The 19,418-nt window shown below is 40.5% G+C and overlaps 2 protein-coding genes across 2 annotated transcripts in view; one reads left to right on the top strand and one right to left on the bottom strand.

The window, feature by feature from the left end:
• Positions 1 to 82: 82 nt before the first annotated feature.
• Positions 83 to 7,077, bottom strand: chordc1b (cysteine and histidine-rich domain (CHORD) containing 1b). The gene is made up of 11 exons (XM_046410264.1): positions 6,882 to 7,077; positions 4,210 to 4,259; positions 4,076 to 4,132; positions 3,755 to 3,915; positions 3,074 to 3,174; positions 2,747 to 2,805; positions 1,811 to 1,881; positions 1,439 to 1,544; positions 1,133 to 1,252; positions 963 to 1,025; positions 83 to 808 (listed from the first exon to the last, which is right to left on the bottom strand). The coding sequence occupies exons 1-11, from the start codon at positions 6,943 to 6,945 to the stop codon at positions 635 to 637; spliced, it is 1,026 nt and encodes a 341-aa protein (XP_046266220.1). The 5' UTR covers positions 6,946 to 7,077; the 3' UTR covers positions 83 to 634.
• The window catches only part of LOC124070386 (protocadherin Fat 3), a 62,196-nt gene continuing 49,728 nt past the window's right edge, over positions 6,951 to 19,418 (top strand). Inside the window, exons 1-5 of the mRNA XM_046410265.1 lie at positions 6,951 to 7,548; positions 8,591 to 11,583; positions 11,674 to 11,808; positions 12,153 to 12,354; positions 18,338 to 18,456. Of these exons, the coding sequence (XP_046266221.1) occupies positions 8,638 to 11,583; positions 11,674 to 11,808; positions 12,153 to 12,354; positions 18,338 to 18,456 (3,402 nt within the window). The 5' untranslated portion in view covers positions 6,951 to 7,548; positions 8,591 to 8,637. The remainder of the gene's footprint in view (positions 7,549 to 8,590; positions 11,584 to 11,673; positions 11,809 to 12,152; positions 12,355 to 18,337; positions 18,457 to 19,418) is intronic.

Raw genomic sequence — 19,418 nt, 5'->3', positions numbered from 1 at the left:
CCCAATTTTAACTGTAAAAAAGACAAGATTATTGGCTGTCAAACATGGAATTTCTAAGTTTAAGAGTCCCGAGAAACTATTGTACTTCTTATTACAGTTTATTCAGAATAAATTCCATATTATACAAATGTGGACAGTTTTTCTTTCCCTACTACAACTACGGCGAGCAGCTTCATCATCAAAGTGGTATATTTGCGAAGACAGCATTTTGACTGATGTGGACATCACAAAGAAACAATTTATGCAATTTATGAAACTGAAGGCTGGAATGAGTCTTTTCCCAAATAACGTTGAAAGATGGTCACAAACGTGGTCAATAATGACTACTTGATGTGAGTTTTCCACATGAGTTGTGCGGGGTCGTTTTCCAGGGGAATTCAGTTCAATTAACAGGCGTATCATTGTTTGACAAGTCTACAAAAAGTCAAAGCCCCACCCCTCCCAAATTCAGGACTTAAGTGAAAACAACCGAAACGTAAGAAAAACAGGCAAAAACAAGTATGTTGAATGGTAAAGTTGAAAGAGGAAACACTGTGACATCCCAAAGCCAAAACAGGAGCCTCTTTAAAGAAGTGAGGAATGGACTGTGTGGATTCGGCTAAAATAAACAGTATGTTTTTATTTTAATTCCTCATCATTCGTCTTCATCCTCACTATCAGTCTCCTCTTTTTTCTTCTCGTTCTCCTTGGGTGCCGTGACGGGTACAGGAAGGTCCAGACGAGCCCATGACATGGCCTCGGACTTCTTCATGGCTACCTCGATCTTGGCGGCCATCATGTTCACTATACTTTTACTCACATCTATCACCTACAAGGGAAGGAGGAGGAGACTTGCTATCATATCAAATAATAAAAAACATGATACATATTGTATCATATTGTGGATTCTTGAATTCTGTATGAAAAAAAGCACATTACAGATAATACTTTTAACATAAGGTTTAATGTGAAGATGTACTTACTCCCCACAAGCTGATTTTCTGGTCAAATTCTTTCTCTCCATCAAATATAATATGGATGTTGAGCTGAAGCAGAAAAGAGAAATAAATATCTGGTTGAGAACATGATCAAAAACTAAACAGCTTACATAACAAATTTAGAACTACATCTGACCAACTGTAGTGTCCCTCACCGTGGTGCTGTTTGCATCCACGTAGCTCAACTCTGGGACGGCGTTCTTGGCGTAGATAGAGATGATGACCTGCGCTCCTGTCTGGTGCCAGTCAAATCGACATGGAACTACTTTCTTACCCTGCAGGAAGATTTGTGACAGACAACAGGTGAAACAGTGTTGGATCATTTGACGCACAAAATAAGCCACTTAGTCTCTACCACACAGCATTGTGTCTACTGTGCAAGTGTTGACCAGGCACCACTAGATGGAGTCACAGCTGAAGTTCTCTCAAGCTGTCCTAAACACCAGGACGATCACACTTACTGCATCTTTTTTCCTCCATAGATGTGTTCCCTTGCTGCAGCCCTCTTGAGAGAGGAAGGTGTTAAAGTCAGAGGTTTTTCTCTTACAGCAGCTCCAGTATTTCATCCTGCAGACAGAAAGAAAGACATACACCCAAAGGACTTTTAGTAATCAATAACATGTCACTCAAGAGGACAAGAAAACAAGGCTAACAGGAAGACAAACAGGAAAACACTAGTGTAGCTCTTCACACTTCTTTCACAGTTTAGAGAGAATACCTATTGACATGACTTTCATGCCAAAAAAGCCAAACACGGGGATGGGAAGTTAGAGGGTTTTAAGTTTTTAAAAACACAGTAAAAAACAAAACAAAAAAAAATCCGCAATACTAACCCTTCATGGAAGATAGGAACTCCGGGGTGGTATGAGCACACATCTGAATCACTCGCAGGTCCATCAAAACTCTGAAGACAATAACAAAAGTGTGGTTATTAATTTATGAAACTTAGGTTCTCCTCGACCAGTGCAACTCTTAGTTAACAGCGATATGTTATTGAACTAACAAGTCTTACAGATTTCTCCAGTGCCGTCATAACTTTGCAGATGAATAGAGGCATGCAGAGAGTCTCTCAAAATCCATTTATTATTAAAGCATTTTTCAAATACTATTGTAATGACAGAGGTCAAAGTATCATTTGCTGGGAATGAGAAATGACTAAATGACAAAACTTGAAAAGTGCAAATTTAGACTCTACCAACTGATTAATCAGCTAAAAGAGGTCCCCCTTTAGAGAAGATCTCATGGCTTTCAATCAAATCAGTTAAAGTACATTTATGTAAATCATTAAAGTCCCACTCTAAGCTTCTACAAAACTCAAGTCAAGGCAAATGTTCCTCACAATTTATTTTCTAATCTTGGAGTTTCTGCTCTGACAGGCCGGATTAGCTTGAGCAAAACAGTTTCGCTTTGCATTTGTCTCAGAGCAAACGTGGCGGAGGAGGAAAAGGAGCTGTATCTACTTCCCGTTACCAAGAGCAGTGAGCCCTTTCGGGGCGTTATAATTTCTTTGTCAGAATCAGCTTGGATCATCATGATTTGTTTTTGTTTTGGTTTAATGACATCTGTTCTCAAAATATTCCGAATATGTAAGTGATTTGGCTTAGAACTTTGAACATATTCCCAAAGCATGAATTAGCATGAATCTAAAGCACTTTAAGCTGCTGTTGCCAAGCCCTACAGAAGTATGGATAAAGATAGAGATTTTTACGCATTTCAACAGCATTTATTCCAGATTTTGCCCCCCAGTATAGAGGGACACATTCACCTACTTTAGTACATCCTCCATTTTTACAGGAAGTTCCGATCTTGATCTCGTCACTGTCTTCCTCTAAAGAGAGAAAGAGACAATGAAATGACACCCACACTTTGAAGAGCACTTAAAAAAAATGCATCCATGGTTATGATGAGTTGTCGTGTTCCTGTCAGCAGTTACTCAAACACCATGACGTGAATGATGCAGGTGAGGGCAAATTCCCTGCGGCTATCCATTAAGTTCCACTGTCAACATGACCTTCATGTCTACTATAACAAGAAGTGGATGGTAGTGGCCTAGGATAAAGAGGACATAGAAGGGGAAGATGAAGTTCTGTTCCCACCTTTTGTCTCGGCTGCATTTTCAGAAAGCTTCAGCTTCTCCAGAGCCTGCTTCAGAGAACCAGAAACTTTATGCTGCAGTCTCACCATTGGCTCATCAGCACTGCAACAACAACAAAGCCAATTAGGCATGAAACAATAACAAAGGGGGGGACAAAGTGTATCTGTTAATTCATTTCTAATTTAAAAATATTTTGAAGGGTATTTTGGCTTTTACTTTAAGAAAGACATTGTCTGCAACATCACTTCAAAAACAGGGAGTAAAGCCAAGACCAACAGATCACTTGAAAGGAGTTCGACTATTCAGCTGCAGTAGTCGCCTCATCAGTCACTTGTCCAATTTCTTTTGAACTCTAGAGGGAAGTACGCAGGGTAAAAGACCGGAGAACACCTCTGACTATTCCATGGATCCCCAGTGTACGACTGTATCTATCCTTTTATGTCTTGTATACTAAACCAGAATACTAAAGAGCAGAATGTAGTCCAAAGAACTAAAACAGCTATTCTGTGTTAAATGGCATATCCTTATTACAGAAAAAAATATCTCTCCTTTCTTTCCTTTGAATGTAATTTTAAAAACAAAGCACATTTAAAGTTTAATAAAATAAAATATGGTTTCACAATGGGCTGAATCTATGTAAATCCAAAAACATTTTTGATGTATATATATTTATATATAAAACCTTGGTCGCTGTATCGCCTCCTGAGGTTTTGGTGCGGAAATGATGTACTCATTAAACTTTGGTTTTTGGTCATCTGTGTCCTTCTTTTCTCCTGATGATGTCACATCTGGTTTCACCGGCTCAGGGGGCTTCTCCTTATTGTGGGGACCTTTTGTACAGCCCTGTGAGGACAAAGTCACTGTGTTAAACTCACAAACAATCAGCAATCAGGCCAATATGTCCACAGCTTAGGTGGCAGTCGATGCCTCTGAAAGCAACAGACAATGGAGGCATGACCATGGAGGATTAAGAATATAGATTAAAACAGAAACAAAAACTTACAACAATGCTGAGGAAATCTGAGAAGTCAGTAGTTCTTCTCTTGCAGCAGGACCATCCCTGGAGAAAGTCACACAGACATTAACTTTGACCAGATACTGAGACACAAGTGAACTGTGCATTTTCAGGCATTTTACCTTCAATGCATCGTGGAATACTGGGACTCCTGGATGATAGGTGCAGCCATCTGTGAAAATACAACACAAATTTAGAGGAAACATATGTGGCCACGCTGAAAACAGTGGTACCAGCATCAAATGACATGCAAACTACAAACTATAGACTTCTAGCTTTTCTCGCCTGCTTTTAATGAATTCTAGTTTCTCAAAAGAAACACTTTCAAAGTACACCCTAATGTGCTGTGGGAAAAAGCTCATTTCTTTTATGGAATGATGAAAAGAGTTGTAGAATAGTGGTTCCTAAATGTGGTGAGGCAATCAACAACTACAAATAATCTATAGTCATTTTCAGCTGTTTGATGAGCACCAACCCTTTACTGATAAAGCATTAGTCTTGTCTGCACCCGATGCTCCTCTCACAAGCAAAACATCTCTCAAAGTGACAGTGTCTGACGCTACCTTCACATGGCAGATTGACATTTTACAAGCTGAGCAGCAAAAAGTTACACTATTTTGTTGATATGCACTAAGGTGACAACTGTATTAGGATTTGATGGCTGTATGGGGTTAAGCTGGTCCCTAATAGTAAAAAAGACTTATTCCAAAGTTTAAGCAGTTTGTGACCTTCTATGCTGAGATGAATGAATGTAAATTGTGTGTAGATTGGGTGATAAAATACGACATACTGTTCTCTCTTTCGGCAGATCATGAAATAACTGATCATAAGTCCAAAGGTGACACTGACACACAATAATTCATGGATAAAGCAAACAACCAGACATAGTTAACTAACAAAACACAACGCATAAAGAGAACTAAAATGATTTTCAGAAACAGGTTGATAAAAAAATAGACTATAGTTTTGCATAAATCTCAAACTTTGTCCATGTGAAATGCAGTGCATGGATAAATTATTAACTTAGGCATTAGGGAATGAATGGGAAAGATTTATTAAAATCTCCTTTTCTGTGGAGAAAAAAGTTTTCAACCAAAGAGGCAAAAGACAATCTAAATGTTTTATATTAATACAATTTTAAACCAATGGATTTCTGAAACCATCAGAAAGGTTTGACAAATAATCTTTTGAGATTTGCTTTCCAAAAGCACAGCATGATTTTTTAAATGCCCTCTTTTTGGAACTGACCTAAAAGAAAAACCACTGCGGAGTGAAAGACAGCTCAGTGACTCCACAAATCAATCTTTTTCCTTACAGTACACCCTGAGCTGTGCTGTCAATGCTGTTACCTTAGATACACCTCTTAGATGGTAATGTAATGATAATATACTCTCTACTGTTATGAAAAGAGGCTTCCAATTAAAATGGAAATTAAACTTGGCTCCTGCGTTAAGTATCTGGTAATACGCAATGTTATATTACTTGAAAACAGAGGAGGACATTTCAAACAAAGGGAAATAAGGGACCCACTGAAGCTTGTCATGGGAACTGAAGACAACAATAGCACCTTGACCATTAAATTATATTTAAATCGTACTGAGATCTCGAGATCAAGAAGCTAATTATCATGACAATGTTCTCATCCCTACAGAAGCTTAGGTCAATAAAATCCCTGATAGTGTTGTTGGGATGCTGCTCTTCTGGAAGTACACACACAAGATTCTTTATAAATAGAATGGGTTAATAATTTCATAGGTATATGTTGTCACCTATGAAGAATTAATACTCACAAATTTACTATTTTTACTATTTTTCTGACCAATCCCGGCAACTCTGTTAACACATCATGGCATTAGCCAAATGTCCTGATATCGAAACGATGAAGGTGCTGCTGGCTGACCGGCCACTGATTGTTATTGGCCGATTCTGATAATAAATACTTTAGCAAATGGTAAACTAAACTGATCGCTGACCACACTGGGGTGCATTTTCTTAGGCAGTTACTATAGTTAGTATCACTGGCTGCTGGTTACTCAGTGTGAGGCCTACAAAAAAAACATGAATTTCATGTTTGAACACAATAAGTTTACAGTAAATGCTAATACTGAAGTAATCAAACACAGTCTGGAGATAAAAGTACTTTGAGTTTGGAATTACATACACTTCATACCAGTGTACATTTTACATTTTTTGAAGTAATCAGACACAAGCAGTGACCAAGTGGTGCAGTAGTGGTTTTACGACACAAGAACCTCAGTAAAAGACTGAGATTCCTCGGACAGCCATAATTTCCGACTGGCTACTTGGTTTAACTACTCTTTGCTGCCTTTTGACTTGCCGGGAAAAAAAGTTATTTTGCTGAGATCGCAGTAACACTTGTAGTGTTTTAGTTGTAGTCAAAGGACAGCACTGAGAAATACTACATGTGATGAAAACGTTGAATTGAGTATAACTTTAAACCCCTAGCCTAACTTACAGTGTGTCCTATCCGGACGGTGTTTATGGAAAGACTGACGTTAACGATACCCTCGAACCGGCTTATCACATGAGCTTAACATGCTAACAACATCGTGATAAGTCAAAGTAGGCCCACGTGTTATTCGCTTCCTGACTTACAAGCTGCAGGAGTGTTAATGAATGAAGTTGTTTCTGTGTTGGGTCTAGTCAGCTAATATAAGGTTAGCTACATGGGCCCACCAGGCCTGCTCGCTGTAGAAATTTCCAGATGATGAGAGGTTAGCTTGCTGACAGACTATTACCGGGCACAGCAGTAGTTCTTGAAGATACTACTCACCGTCTGGGTTATTTTCTGGATCAAATCGCTGTCCACATCCCTTATTATAACACAAAACGGACATAGTGATAGGTGAACCAAGTTAAACTAGAGGCAAATGTTGAGACTGTCCACTAAAGACCTCGCGTGTGAGAGGTACAGAGCCGCAACCGTTGTCTGCCGTACATTACACTACACTTCCGGATATTGTCGGCTACACTCGGTAAAGATCGGAGCAAGCCCAACCCGCCCCATCCATCCTGTGAGCGCACCGTAGTCCCACACAAGCGACAACTGATGCTGACCGCTTCCAAACTTGCGTTAAGCGACATGTTCTGTATACCACATTTATTTCGGACCTTAACCTTCTTGCAAACGAACACCTAACTGTTCTAACGTCAGTTTTCTATTTATTCTTGCAGATAAAGCTGAAACAGCCCGCTGCACCCAGGGTTACAGTAGTCAGGGGCATGAAACTGGGGCAATAGCTTTATAGTTTTAGGAGGATGGCTGCAGCCTAGTAGACAACAGCCTGTCGGGATATGTGCACATGAATTTTCCATTTCGCGCATCATCATCGACTTGAGAGCGACTGTTTTTTTTAGCGTTTTCTTTTTTCTTTCTTATCTTGCTGTCGGAGAGGATGGGAAAGGATTTGCTGTCACTGATTACAGCTGTTTCGTCAAAGGTAGGGCACGCTGCGATGTGTGAGTGATGCCTGTGTACAGCACAAGTTAATTAAGCTGCCGACAATGGCTACAGACTGTAGCTTAATAAACTCGTTAATTTTGCACGGAGGCGAGCTCCATTAGATCCCGACCAACATGGGAGATGATAAATACACCCCCAATATCTCAGTCTCCCTCTGGGGAATGTTGCTCTGAGTCGGACTGTCTATTTGGTGCTGATATTAACCTATTAGATACTACTTATCCTACATGCAGAACAAGTGGGCCGAATTTCATAGCATCAGTTATTTTAATTATTTCTGTTAGTTTCTGTTGTTTAATGAACAAGAAAAGGCTGCTGTATAGGGATGCATTGGCACTTTCAGTATACTGTATCTTATGCAATATTTTTAAAAATTGTAATTACAAGAAAAAAATTGAATTATTTTTTTATTAAGCCACTTAATTTTTTTTCCTTTCTTTCCTTTTCTGGTCTTTATTTAATAGGTTTAAACTTGTGGCTGCACTTTAGTTAAGATATAACTTTTTGTAAGAAGGCAGTTTTTAAAAGTGTTTGTTCAACTAATTTCAAAGAAAGCTCGCAATGTCGTGTGTCAGACAAAGGTATCTCTTGCCCTGGTTACATTTGCTCTTTTGAAAATATCACAATCCTGGTAGTCACTGGCTAAAGAAAAGTCCTTGTGTTTTCCACACACTCTTTATCATTGTATTAGTGATTGTTCCTGAATCCTGTTTTTTTTTTGGCGTGATATGTTTCTCAGTGTCTGTGCAAGTGCGCTGTGCTTTGATGTAGTTTGTTTAAAGATGTTCCAGTCTTTGCTTTTGAGCCGTTTGGGTGCTGCAATGCAAACTGTCTGAGCGTAACATTGAATATGCTATCATATCCCTATTGTAATAAGCACTACCCCCGAATTGTCTTTGTAACTTTTGACTTTTGTCTCACACTTCTCTATCAAATTTTTAGCATGCAGAGAGAATGTCTCTAACAATTCACCAACTGAATCTAGATGTGTTTTTCTTTGTTACTCTTTCCAAATATAGGGTGACTGGATGATGGAATAGTGACGAAGCCTAATCGGTGGGGAAATATGCTTCTCGTACCCAGCTTCTCTCTTCTTTTCCATTTTATTTCTTTCTTCCTCCTCCCCCTCTCTTTCTCCTTGTCCCGTGCCCAGTTCCTGGCAGAACCTAGGGCAGCACAAGGCCTCCTGCTCTTCACTCAGCCTGCCTATAATGCCTCCATTTTTGAGAACTCTGCTGCGAGAACTTATGTCAGAAGTGAGGTCAAAATGGGCATCATTCTTGGGCCACCCCGTTCTTTGGAAATAAAATATTCCATTGAGTCTGGAAACAGTGAGGGAATCTTCCAGGCTGAAGAGTTTGTAATAGGAGATTTTTGTTTTCTCCGTATACGCACTAATGGAGGCAGTGGTGCCATATTAAATCGAGAAGTACAAGACAATTACACACTGACAGTTAAGGCATCAGCCCAAGGAGGGCTAGAGGCCTTAGTCACTGTTTATATCAAGGTCTTGGATACCAATGATCTGCGACCTCTCTTCTCCCCAACCTCTTATTCGTTCGTTGTTCCTGAGAGTGCCTCTCTGGGTGCCAGCATAGGACGTGTAACAGCCACAGATGCTGACCTGGGTTCCAACGGGGAGTTTTACTACTTCTTCAAGAACAGAGTTGAACTCTTTGCTGTTCATCCGACCAGCGGGGTCATCACCCTGACGGGTCGGCCCAGGATGGACAAACAAGACCGATTTGAGCTGGAGGTGCAGGTGGTTGACAGAGGGATGAAACTCTATGGGAACAATGGTATTAGCAGCACTGCTAAGCTGTTCCTAACTGTGAAGCGTGTTAATGAGTTTTCTCCTGTTCTCAGTGCAGTTGCTGTCATTCCATCAAGGGTGGACAAAGACTCAGTCTATGCCATAGTGACTGTAGAGGACAAAGATGAGGGGGTATCTGGGGATATAGAGTGGGTGTCCATCATTGAGGGTGACCCCTTTGAACAGTTTGTGGTTGATCGATCTCCTGTCGGGAATGAATATAGAGTTAAAACATCAGAATTAGTGGATTGGGATACATTCCCTTATGGCTGCAACTTAACCCTTCAGGCTAAAGACAGGGGTATACCCCCTAGGTTTTCTAACACCCAAGTTGTTCAGTTGTTGGTTACAAAGCCAGACCCAGTGTTGGTGAAGTTCGAGAAAGATGTTTATGTATTTAAGCTGAGCGAAATAGCTCCCCCAGGCACTATTGTAGAGGTGGTGAAAATCTCCCCAGCTCCTCTGAGTGTCAATTACAGCTTCAGCAGCCTCTCAGATCCAATGTACTTTGATATAAACCCTTTGACTGGAGTTATTATGACCACAAGGCAGCTGACAAGGATATCACAGGATTTCATGGAGATGGAGGTGGTTGATATGATTAGTCAGCAGCGGGCCAGGATTCAAATTACCATAGAGGATGCAAATGACAACTCTCCAGAGTTCAACAAGCCATTCTATGATATTGCAATCAATGAGAGCTTACCTGTAGGCACTGTTGTTCTTGTAGTGTCTGCGGTAGATAATGATAAAGGAGAAAATGGGTTTGTAACCCACACAATAAGTGGTGAGCAGTTTCTTCCATTTTCCATAGACCAGGACACAGGGGAGATAAGGATCACACAAGATCTAGACTTTGAGTCATCAAATGACATATATACTTTTGCAGTGCGAGCCTCTGATTGGGGTACACCCAACAGAAGGGAGAGTGAGGTTAATGTCACCATTCGTCTGATAAATGTCAATGACAACCAGCCTCTTTTTGAGATGGTTTCTTGCAGGGGGATGATAAGTCGTGATTTTCCTGTCAGCCAGACCATTGTCACCTTGTCAGCTGTGGACATAGATGAGCTAGGAATGGTGAAATACAAGATACTATCTGGGAACGAGTTAGACTATTTTAATTTAAATCCAGATTCTGGGGCTTTGTCACTGAAGAGATCGTTAGCAGTAGCTAATTTAAAAAGTGGGGTATTCAACCTAAAAATAATTGCAACAGATGGAGAAATGTTTTCTGATCCTACATTTGTGAATGTATCTGTGGTGAGGGGTAGGATGCCAACCAGAGGGTTCAACTGCAAGGAGACCAGGGTAGCTCAGATGTTGGCAGAAAAAATGCTCTCGAAAGTGTCTGCTATGGCTAGACCAAGACCAGATGAGAGATATACAGACATTTTCTCTATGAACAAACAGGCTCCACAGTTTGAGGCTTTGCCCACAAGTATTCTAGTGAGAGAGGATCTCGCTGTTGGCACCAGCGTATTTCAGGTGAGAGCAAGAGATGGTGACACAGGCTTCAATGGCCGTGTTCTCTTTTCCATATCTGATGGTAATAAAGAAAACTGCTTCAATATCAACATGGAGACCGGGCTGCTAACTGTTTTGCAGCCACTGGACCGTGAACAATTGGATCGTTACTTCCTTAATATCACCATCTATGATCAGGGCGTTCCTCAGATGTCCAATTGGAGGCTACTGACTGTGATCATTGAGGATGCAAATGACAATGATCCCCAGTTTTACCAGGACAGCTTCTCTGCTCTTGTTGTAGAAAACTCTGCCATTGGTATTGAAGTTATTACCATCACTGCATTTGACAGAGACATGGGTCAAAATGGACAGCTCTCCTACAAAATGCTGACCAGTGTCCCTCAATTTGGTATTGACAGCGAAACAGGAAATGTATTTGTTGCAAGCCACTTGGACAGGGAAACCGTCCCAATGTTCACACTTAAGATTGAAGTGAGTGACAAGGCTGAAAGAGGCACTCGAAGGTCGTCAGTCACTACTCTAACTATCATCTTGGAGGATGTCAATGATTGCGCCCCAGCTTTCATCCCCAGCAGCTATAGTGCTCGAGCACTGGAGGACCTCCCGCCAGGGGCTGTGATTACCTGGATGCAGGCTCAGGACCCAGACATTGGTCCCGGTGGACAGATCCGATACTCCTTGATTAATGACTTCAATGGGACTTTTGAGGTAAGTAATGTCACTATTGTCTTTGCTGTTGAATATACGGACCCTCCTTTTATTGGCAGTTTTGATTAATGGGATTGTAATGTTATACAGGTCAATGCTGTGAGTGGAGTGTTGAGGATTAGGAAGGAGCTGGACTTTGAGAAACAACAGTTTTTCAATCTGACAGTACTTGCTGAGGACAGAGGAGTACCCAGTCTCATCAGTCAGACATTTGTGGAGGTTGAGGTGAGTACTAACACATACCCACATACTCACACACATACACACACACATGCACACGTACACATGCATGCACATACACATGTAAATGCAAATTTGGACCAGAGCAAATTCTATTGATCAATTTTGTCAATAAAGCATTAGCATTGATCATTTTGTTTATACATTTGCAAAGTAAATAATGTATTTATTTGGTAAGTCATGTTGTTAGTGGACATGAATCTGCTAGCTATACTTGGAAGCAATATTGGTTATTGGTCCAATGCTTTTCTGTGTTTTAATTCATACTGTGTGATACTCTGTGATATCTTCATTCAAAAACCCCCAAGTGAACCATTGCATTTCTTCAGGTGGTGGATGTCAATGAGAATTTGTATGCACCCTACTTCCCTGACTTTGCTCTGAGAGGCTCAGTGAAGGAGAACTCTCGTGCAGGCACAAGCGTCCTGACTGTCAGCGCTAAGGACGACGACAAGGGACGGGATGGGGTGTTGAGGTACTCTGTCAGAGGAGGCAGCGGACTGGGCACTTTCACCATTGACGAAGACACAGGTGTGACACAAGATCAATTTTGAAGCCTAATTATGTAAAGTGAAAATCCAATAACTTTCGGTGCCTTACGTGGAATATTGTCACCAAAATGTACTGCTGATCATTGCATATTACAAGAATTATTATTGTTACTTTGCCATTGCTGATGACTTTCACACGTGTGTAGTTGTTGCCCAACTCTCAGTTTTGTGCCTCGTATTGTGGTTTTGCATCACATTGTGATAGGCATCACCACTCGATAGCATGCATTTTTTGAGTGAATGTGCATGTGTGTACTGGGTGAGAGAGATGAAAAGAGTGTGAGTTACAGTTAGAGTCAGTGTGTTGATGGGGCCTCACGTGGGAGCTGTGTACTGGGAGATCATTACTGTAATGAGGACAGCATGGCAGCTACACTGACTGGGCCTCAGGCCGCACAGTACAGCTGATCCACTGCTCTGTTGATAACATTGATCAAGTCTCTCTTGCGCAGCATCACCATACTTTCCCAGAGTACTGAAATCACTGGGACTTATTTAAGAAGGCCTGACCCCCCAAAAAACACAGTGTGTCATTGTCTCCAACTGCCCTGCAGTGTCAAACTGAGGCACTCTGTGTATCTGTGTGTATATATAGAATACAAGGCTTGTAGTCTCTTTGTCTTGCAGTGGTTGTGGAGCTTTTAAACATAACCTCTTCCTGTGTATCTCTCCATGGTGCTGAAACATTCACACTTCAAGCTCTGAAATCAGTCTCTCATTCATTCATGTATTCTCTCTTCCCTGTGTGATACTGGAGGGTACTTCATAGTGAGTATGTTTCATAATCACCACTGATGCCTTACCATTGTGACAAGTCCTGTATTGCAAAGGTGAGAATTGAGATAGACAACTACACTGATCAGCCACAACAGTAATATCAGTTGCTTAATATTTTGTAGGTCGCCTTTGTGCTGCCAGAACAGCTTTGACCTGTCAGGGGAAGGGACCTCTCTGGGTATTTTGTGGTCACTGGCAAAGTTTGGATCCTCTGGGTCCTGTGCATTGAATATGGGGCCTCCAGGCTAGAGGTCAAGGAATTTGCAGACCGTTAGTGTGGTCCTTGAGATATTCCTGAGTTGTTTTTGAAATGTGACAGGGTACATTGTCCAGCTGGGGGAAGGCTGCTGCTGACAGGAAGAGCCATTACCATAGGGGGTGTATTTACTTTGAAATGTTTAGGTGGGTGGTGTGTGTCAAAAACATCCACATGATTGCTAGAACTCAAGGTTCCCTCGCAGAACATTGCATTGTAAACAGATGAATAATGTTATTCACTTCACTTGTCAGTGGAGTCAAGGTTGTGGCTGTATATTTTACTGTTGAATTGAAGTAGTCAAAATAGTAGAAGTAATATTTGACTGTTCTGTTTTACCTGCTAACAAGCTTTACTGAAATTCAACCAGATAAACTACATTACAGCAATGTAACAAGTGTTGCTTATGTTCTAGCCAATGCTAGTCACAGGTGTTTTATTTGTATTTCTCCACTCAGTACCCACTAATTTAATTACCACATACCTAACCCAGGCATCTTTGTTCATTAGTTACTAGATACTATTTTTCCCCCTCTAGAAACTTTTTTTTCCTTCATTTTATACCATCCACATTTTCACTGTAAGAAAGTGGGAAAACCTAGTTTCTCATAATCACCATTGCCAGTCATTCTATTTGACAAAATTTATTTTGATGCATGAATAAATTCTTCATTTTTGATGATCCCTTAAATTCTTCCAGTCATGGTTTAATCAAGTAGCAGCACAGTAATAATGACACATAGCAAAGCGACAGGTTATAATTAGCTTTTAATAATTCCAGTTCAGGTTTTTTATTTGCTGTGTGCGCAACAATCCCACTGAAGATCTCACTGTCCTTGGCCGTGATGTGAAATTCGTGTTCAGACTCAGGTTCCTTTCAACAATGCTCATATAATATGTATAAAAAGAAAGTTAAACAAAGAAAATGAGAATTGCGAACCTTAGACATAATGCATAAAAAGTCAATATACTCAAATGAAACATAATATATACAGTGCATATGGAAAAAGAGAATGAAACAAATATAATATAAAATATGAAATATAATACGGTGGTAGTTTTGCATAGAGCAGTGATAAAATCATTTAGCTGAATTATAGAAAATGTTATTAATAAGAACCTGTTAGTGACACAAATAGGTAGTTACAGAGTAGAGGTTCATTTTAGCCCCATTAATTTATTATAGCACTTAGTTTTAGGGAACACATGACAGTGTTCCTCTTCTTTTCACCTCTTGTCACACTGGTCCCTACTGTACATGACTTGCACTGGAGGGCTGCGTTGACCTTTAACTAGGCTAATTAGTATTGACAGTAGTTGAGCGAGAAAGCGAGAGAGCAACACATGGACATATGAGAGAATGTCTCTTGTCCTCACTCTCTCTCTCCGTCTCTCTTTCTTCATATACGGTGTACAACTACATACACCCAATCACATACGCACCACTCATAGACAAAATAGTGTTAAAGTACATAGACAGATCCCCACAGTATTCTGTATTAAAACCTCAGTAAGGAGCATCACAGCCAGTGAGAAAGTTTATTGAGTGCAGATTTTCCAGGGGAAATCAGACTGCTTGTTAGAGCAGAAAGTGAAGGGAGAGGAAAGTGGTAGTGAAGCGAAGAGAGGAAGGAAGAGGATGCAGGGGGAGTATGGAGTACATAAAAAGTGTCAGAAGAAAATACAGCCTTCTTCCTCCAAGGCTCTCTTTTGAGAAGTTTGTTTTTAAGCTGTGGTTTTTGTTTTTTGTTTTTCTTTACCCTAATATCATGAGCATGTGAAACGATAAGAAGACAGCACATGCCAAGTTTTCACCTCACTGTTTTATCATTTTATCTGCTAACGTAGAAGTTAGTGCTGTCAGGCGTGGACAGAGTATTGCCCCTCTGTCCTCCCACCATGCATTTAGCTGCCATGTTGAGTGACTTTCCCCTGACTGCTTGTCAGTCTGTGCCACAGTTTCAAAACTATGTATGTGAAGATGGAGTGTGACAGACAGCGATAGAGAGTAGAATGGACAGAGAGAATAAGAGAAAGAGTGAGACATTTTTGCATTTTTTTTAGACTTAACATGTGCACAAGCCAACACACACACCACTTATGACTGCCCATGTTTCCCACATTTGATATTTAGATGTATGAGATGACTCACCCCAGTGTATGGAGGAGTGCACAGGGGCTATCTGTCAGAAATAGGTAGGATCTTCTTTGGCTTAAGTCCTTAGCACTGCTGTACTTTGAACAAAAATTGGTATTCTTGTCGTTGGTTGGGGGGAAAGCAAGACTTGCAATTTCTCATTGGGCAGCTGTCAGAAGCCACTGCTCCTCTATTAGTGTGTTTGCAGGCTCCAGGATTTATCACAGTCAGGATAAAACACTCTTTGAGTTACAGGCAAATACACATTTAAAAAGTAATCTATTCTGCATTTGTTAAAAATTAACAGGCCATATTTTTTTATGTCCTCTTTTCTGCTACACGCAAAGGTATTCTGTCTCAAGATGCAGAAGAATATACATGGTGCTTTCTCACCAAACTTGTGTTTGATTAGTTGATATGGTGGCATTAATTAGATACTTTAGTTGGACCACTAAACCTCTTTCTCAAGCATGGTGAAACTGAACTGACTTGACAGATGGATGTAAACCCAAGCGTACTGTTAACTTCTAGATTAGAAAATATGCTGTGACCCTTCAAATTTTTTGTTCCCTGTTTGAAGTGTGTTATTTATGGTGAGAATGGATGCTGTCAAGTCAGATTTATATTGAATTCACTGAATAGTGCCTGTCGGTCTTAAAGTTCAAAGAGCTTTTGAAACAGCCAGCTCTGTTTTCCTCGTCGCTCTCTGTCGAGATATCTGAGAGAGATGAGATGTGGTTTGAAAAGGACATGGTCAAGGACGGCAGAGCAAGGATGTGTTTCAGCAAACACTTTTACTATGCATTGTGCATGCCCCGGGCAGCTGCTTAGTCATAATCTGACATATACACACACACTTTCTGGTGATAAGGTAACACCTTCGCTGTGCAGCTGAGGAAGCTGCAACAAGACCCATTCGAGCGCACACAAAAAAGGCCTCTAGTCACTGATTTGTATGCTTGTTTGGCTGAAATCTGGGCATGTAGGGTTTATGGCTGAGCGTAAGTCCAACTTAGAGAGCGACAGACGCTTACTGTTTGAGAGCAAATCAAGTTCATCTTCCTGCAGCCCAAACAAATAAATATATGTATGAAAGGATCAGTCTTTGTCTCATAAACGATCACTGACATGGTAGGCTCCATGTAATGTAAGTTCCCTGATTTGATAATTTCTGCTGAACTTATTTATTATGACTGTTGAGATGATATCCTGCAATAATGTTTGTAATAAGGTGACCGAGGTTAGGCTAGCTGGAGAGGCATAGAGCATGTCTGGGCTGAACTGTCTTGGTTCTCTGTGCCTCCCTCGCGGCACAGATGGAGGCCTTCATTTATTTTGCTTAAATTAAAGAAATTTCCAGTTTCTCTTTGCACTGTATGGCAGTTTTTTTAAAAAAATATGTTGACAATAAAAATAAATCCAAAAAGTCTTAAAAACCAAAAACTACCCAGACAGTGATGTTTACTCACTTTACTACTTTGTAACACAGTCTAACAGCAGTTATGTTGTCATGGCAACAAAAAGGTTTGATTAAGAATGAAGGCACATGTAATGTTTATGTTCATTAATATAAATGGATTGACAACAGGTTCTTCCATAAAGATAAGCCATCCAATCAACACAAAATACTACTCCTGCTACTGTCACCATTACCTCTGCTACTAATTTTACTGGTAACTCATTATAAGTGTGATAAGATCATTATAAGTATAATAGAAACTTGCTAACCTTATCAACTTTAGTGTTCAATAATAAAAAGTCCAATAGCAGTGTTAAAGTTCAGGTAAACCTAAAAGAGTAAAAAAGTAAATATACACTTGCTCACACATCCAGTCTCAGTTCTGTCTCGCGTCTTCTTGAGGTTATTTATTTTTCAGACACAGATGCACACACAGACTCTGCAAGCCACAACGTGCTGTATGTCTTCAGCTCTTACTGAGCTCCTGTGAGGTAGCTGAAGTAACAGCCTCGTGCCAGCTTTTTGAAAGCGCCATAATTTCAACGATGAAAGTTTTGGTGCTCTGAACAGAAATCTGTCACCTGCTTACTTGACGCTTAGGATGAATTCAGTCTATTTATTCCTCGACGACTTTCTTGATGATTTTCTGTCAATAGAAACAATGGAATTAAATATTTGTGTTGTTTGACGTCAGGTTACCTTGTTCAAATAAACTGTATGTGACATTCTTGACATTTCATCGTTGTGCTTCAGCGCTCTTGGAAATGTTTGGCAATAGGATGAATAAACCCTCACAACCTACAGTGTGAACTCACATGTGTGTCATTTTTTGAGTGTTTATGTCGACACTGTATGAAAGAAGCACCCATCATCCATTGTGAGTGTTCTCTTTGTCCCTCAAGAGGTCACCAAAGCTGTCAGCTACTCATCTTCCTTAAGGCCACTAAACACACACCAGTCAATGTGTGTGAGTGTCTGAGAGTCTGTGTGTGCATCTTTATTGGCGTAGGGCAGTTCAGGGTACGTTTAGCACTGAGCGAATTGCAGCGAGAGCAGTTTGGTCAGCTGTGATTAGCTGTAGAGAAGCTGAAACATTGAAGGTGACTACAGCAGCACCACTAATACCCGTGAATGTCACCGAAGTCAGGACACAAAGTTTGCTTGGAATTTGTGTCTTTGCCTCTGGAAAGTCTTTTCCCATGAGATCTTTTATGGATGTATCCTGTTGATGATTTCCCCTTTGCATACACACACACACACACACACACACCTGCTAAATATGTATTCTCAAAGCCACATAACCACTGCATTAATCATTCTCTCTGCTTCAACAGGGGTGATTTACACTGCTGGTATCCTGGACTGTGAGACCAAAGACTCCTATTGGCTTACTGTCTATGCCACGGACAGAGGGGTTACACCCCTGTCAGCCTCTATTGAAGTCTTCATTCAGGTACCTGCATCTGTCCCCTATGTTCACATTATGCTAAGCATGCACATAAAGCCCTGTACAGAAGAAATGAACAGTGTTTCTTTGATGTTGGTTTAAATACAAACTCGTCAGGTGATATACTCTAAACTGCAGGTAGGGAATTTGTCCCAAATTTATTATGTGTGTGGGATGAGGGGGGTATCTGATATCTGTGACTATATTTGACCATATTTTCTATAATCCAAATATCTCCTTGACTATTTAAAATTTATCCAGAGTGACAGCATGAAGATAAACAATCGGCATGTCACTGTCTAAAATGTTGAAAATGCTGATGGTGCTCAGTGCAGTGGATAACTTTAGTTCAGCCTGTGAGCAAGAGATACAGACTGGAGGGAATTCTCTGCTTCTGTTTTATTTGGCGCTAAGTAATCCACTGTCTAAACACTCAAATACAAACATCACTGCTCCAGCACTGCTCACCCTTTGGGTATGAGTTCAATAGTGTGTAAAAAAAACAAAAAAAACAAACAGCCTTCTCTGGCTTCGGGATATTCAGGTGTGGTGGTGTGATCGGGTGCTTTCCTCTCGGCCTTTTTCATCACAGACAAAAGTAGGGAGATTAATCAGGCGCAGGCGCTCCTCATTCAGCGGCTGAACCATCCTGGCTCTCAGTGCCTCCCAGCAAGCACTCAATCAACGCTGTGTTTGTCATAAATATTCCAGATCTATGGTGCGAGGGGGAACATTAATTTGCAGTGCATTTAAATTGTGACATCCATGACATTTTCTGGCGAATAAATTTCCATTTTGTGATTGATAACGGATCAAGCCCGACCCAGTCTAAGCTGCACTTCATGAGCTGTTGATTAACAGAGATACTAAAATCTGCAGCTAGATTTTCCTTACAGCATTACCATACACTCTGATTTAGAAGGTTTTATTAACACATCCATGACCATCCATGACCAATTCAGACCCAA

Source organism: Scatophagus argus, chromosome 14 (genome assembly GCF_020382885.2).
Source record: "Scatophagus argus isolate fScaArg1 chromosome 14, fScaArg1.pri, whole genome shotgun sequence".
Classification (NCBI taxonomy): Eukaryota; Metazoa; Chordata; class Actinopteri; family Scatophagidae; genus Scatophagus; species Scatophagus argus.
The sequence above is the reverse complement of the archived record's forward strand: the minus strand, read 5'-3'. Positions and strand labels throughout refer to the sequence as shown.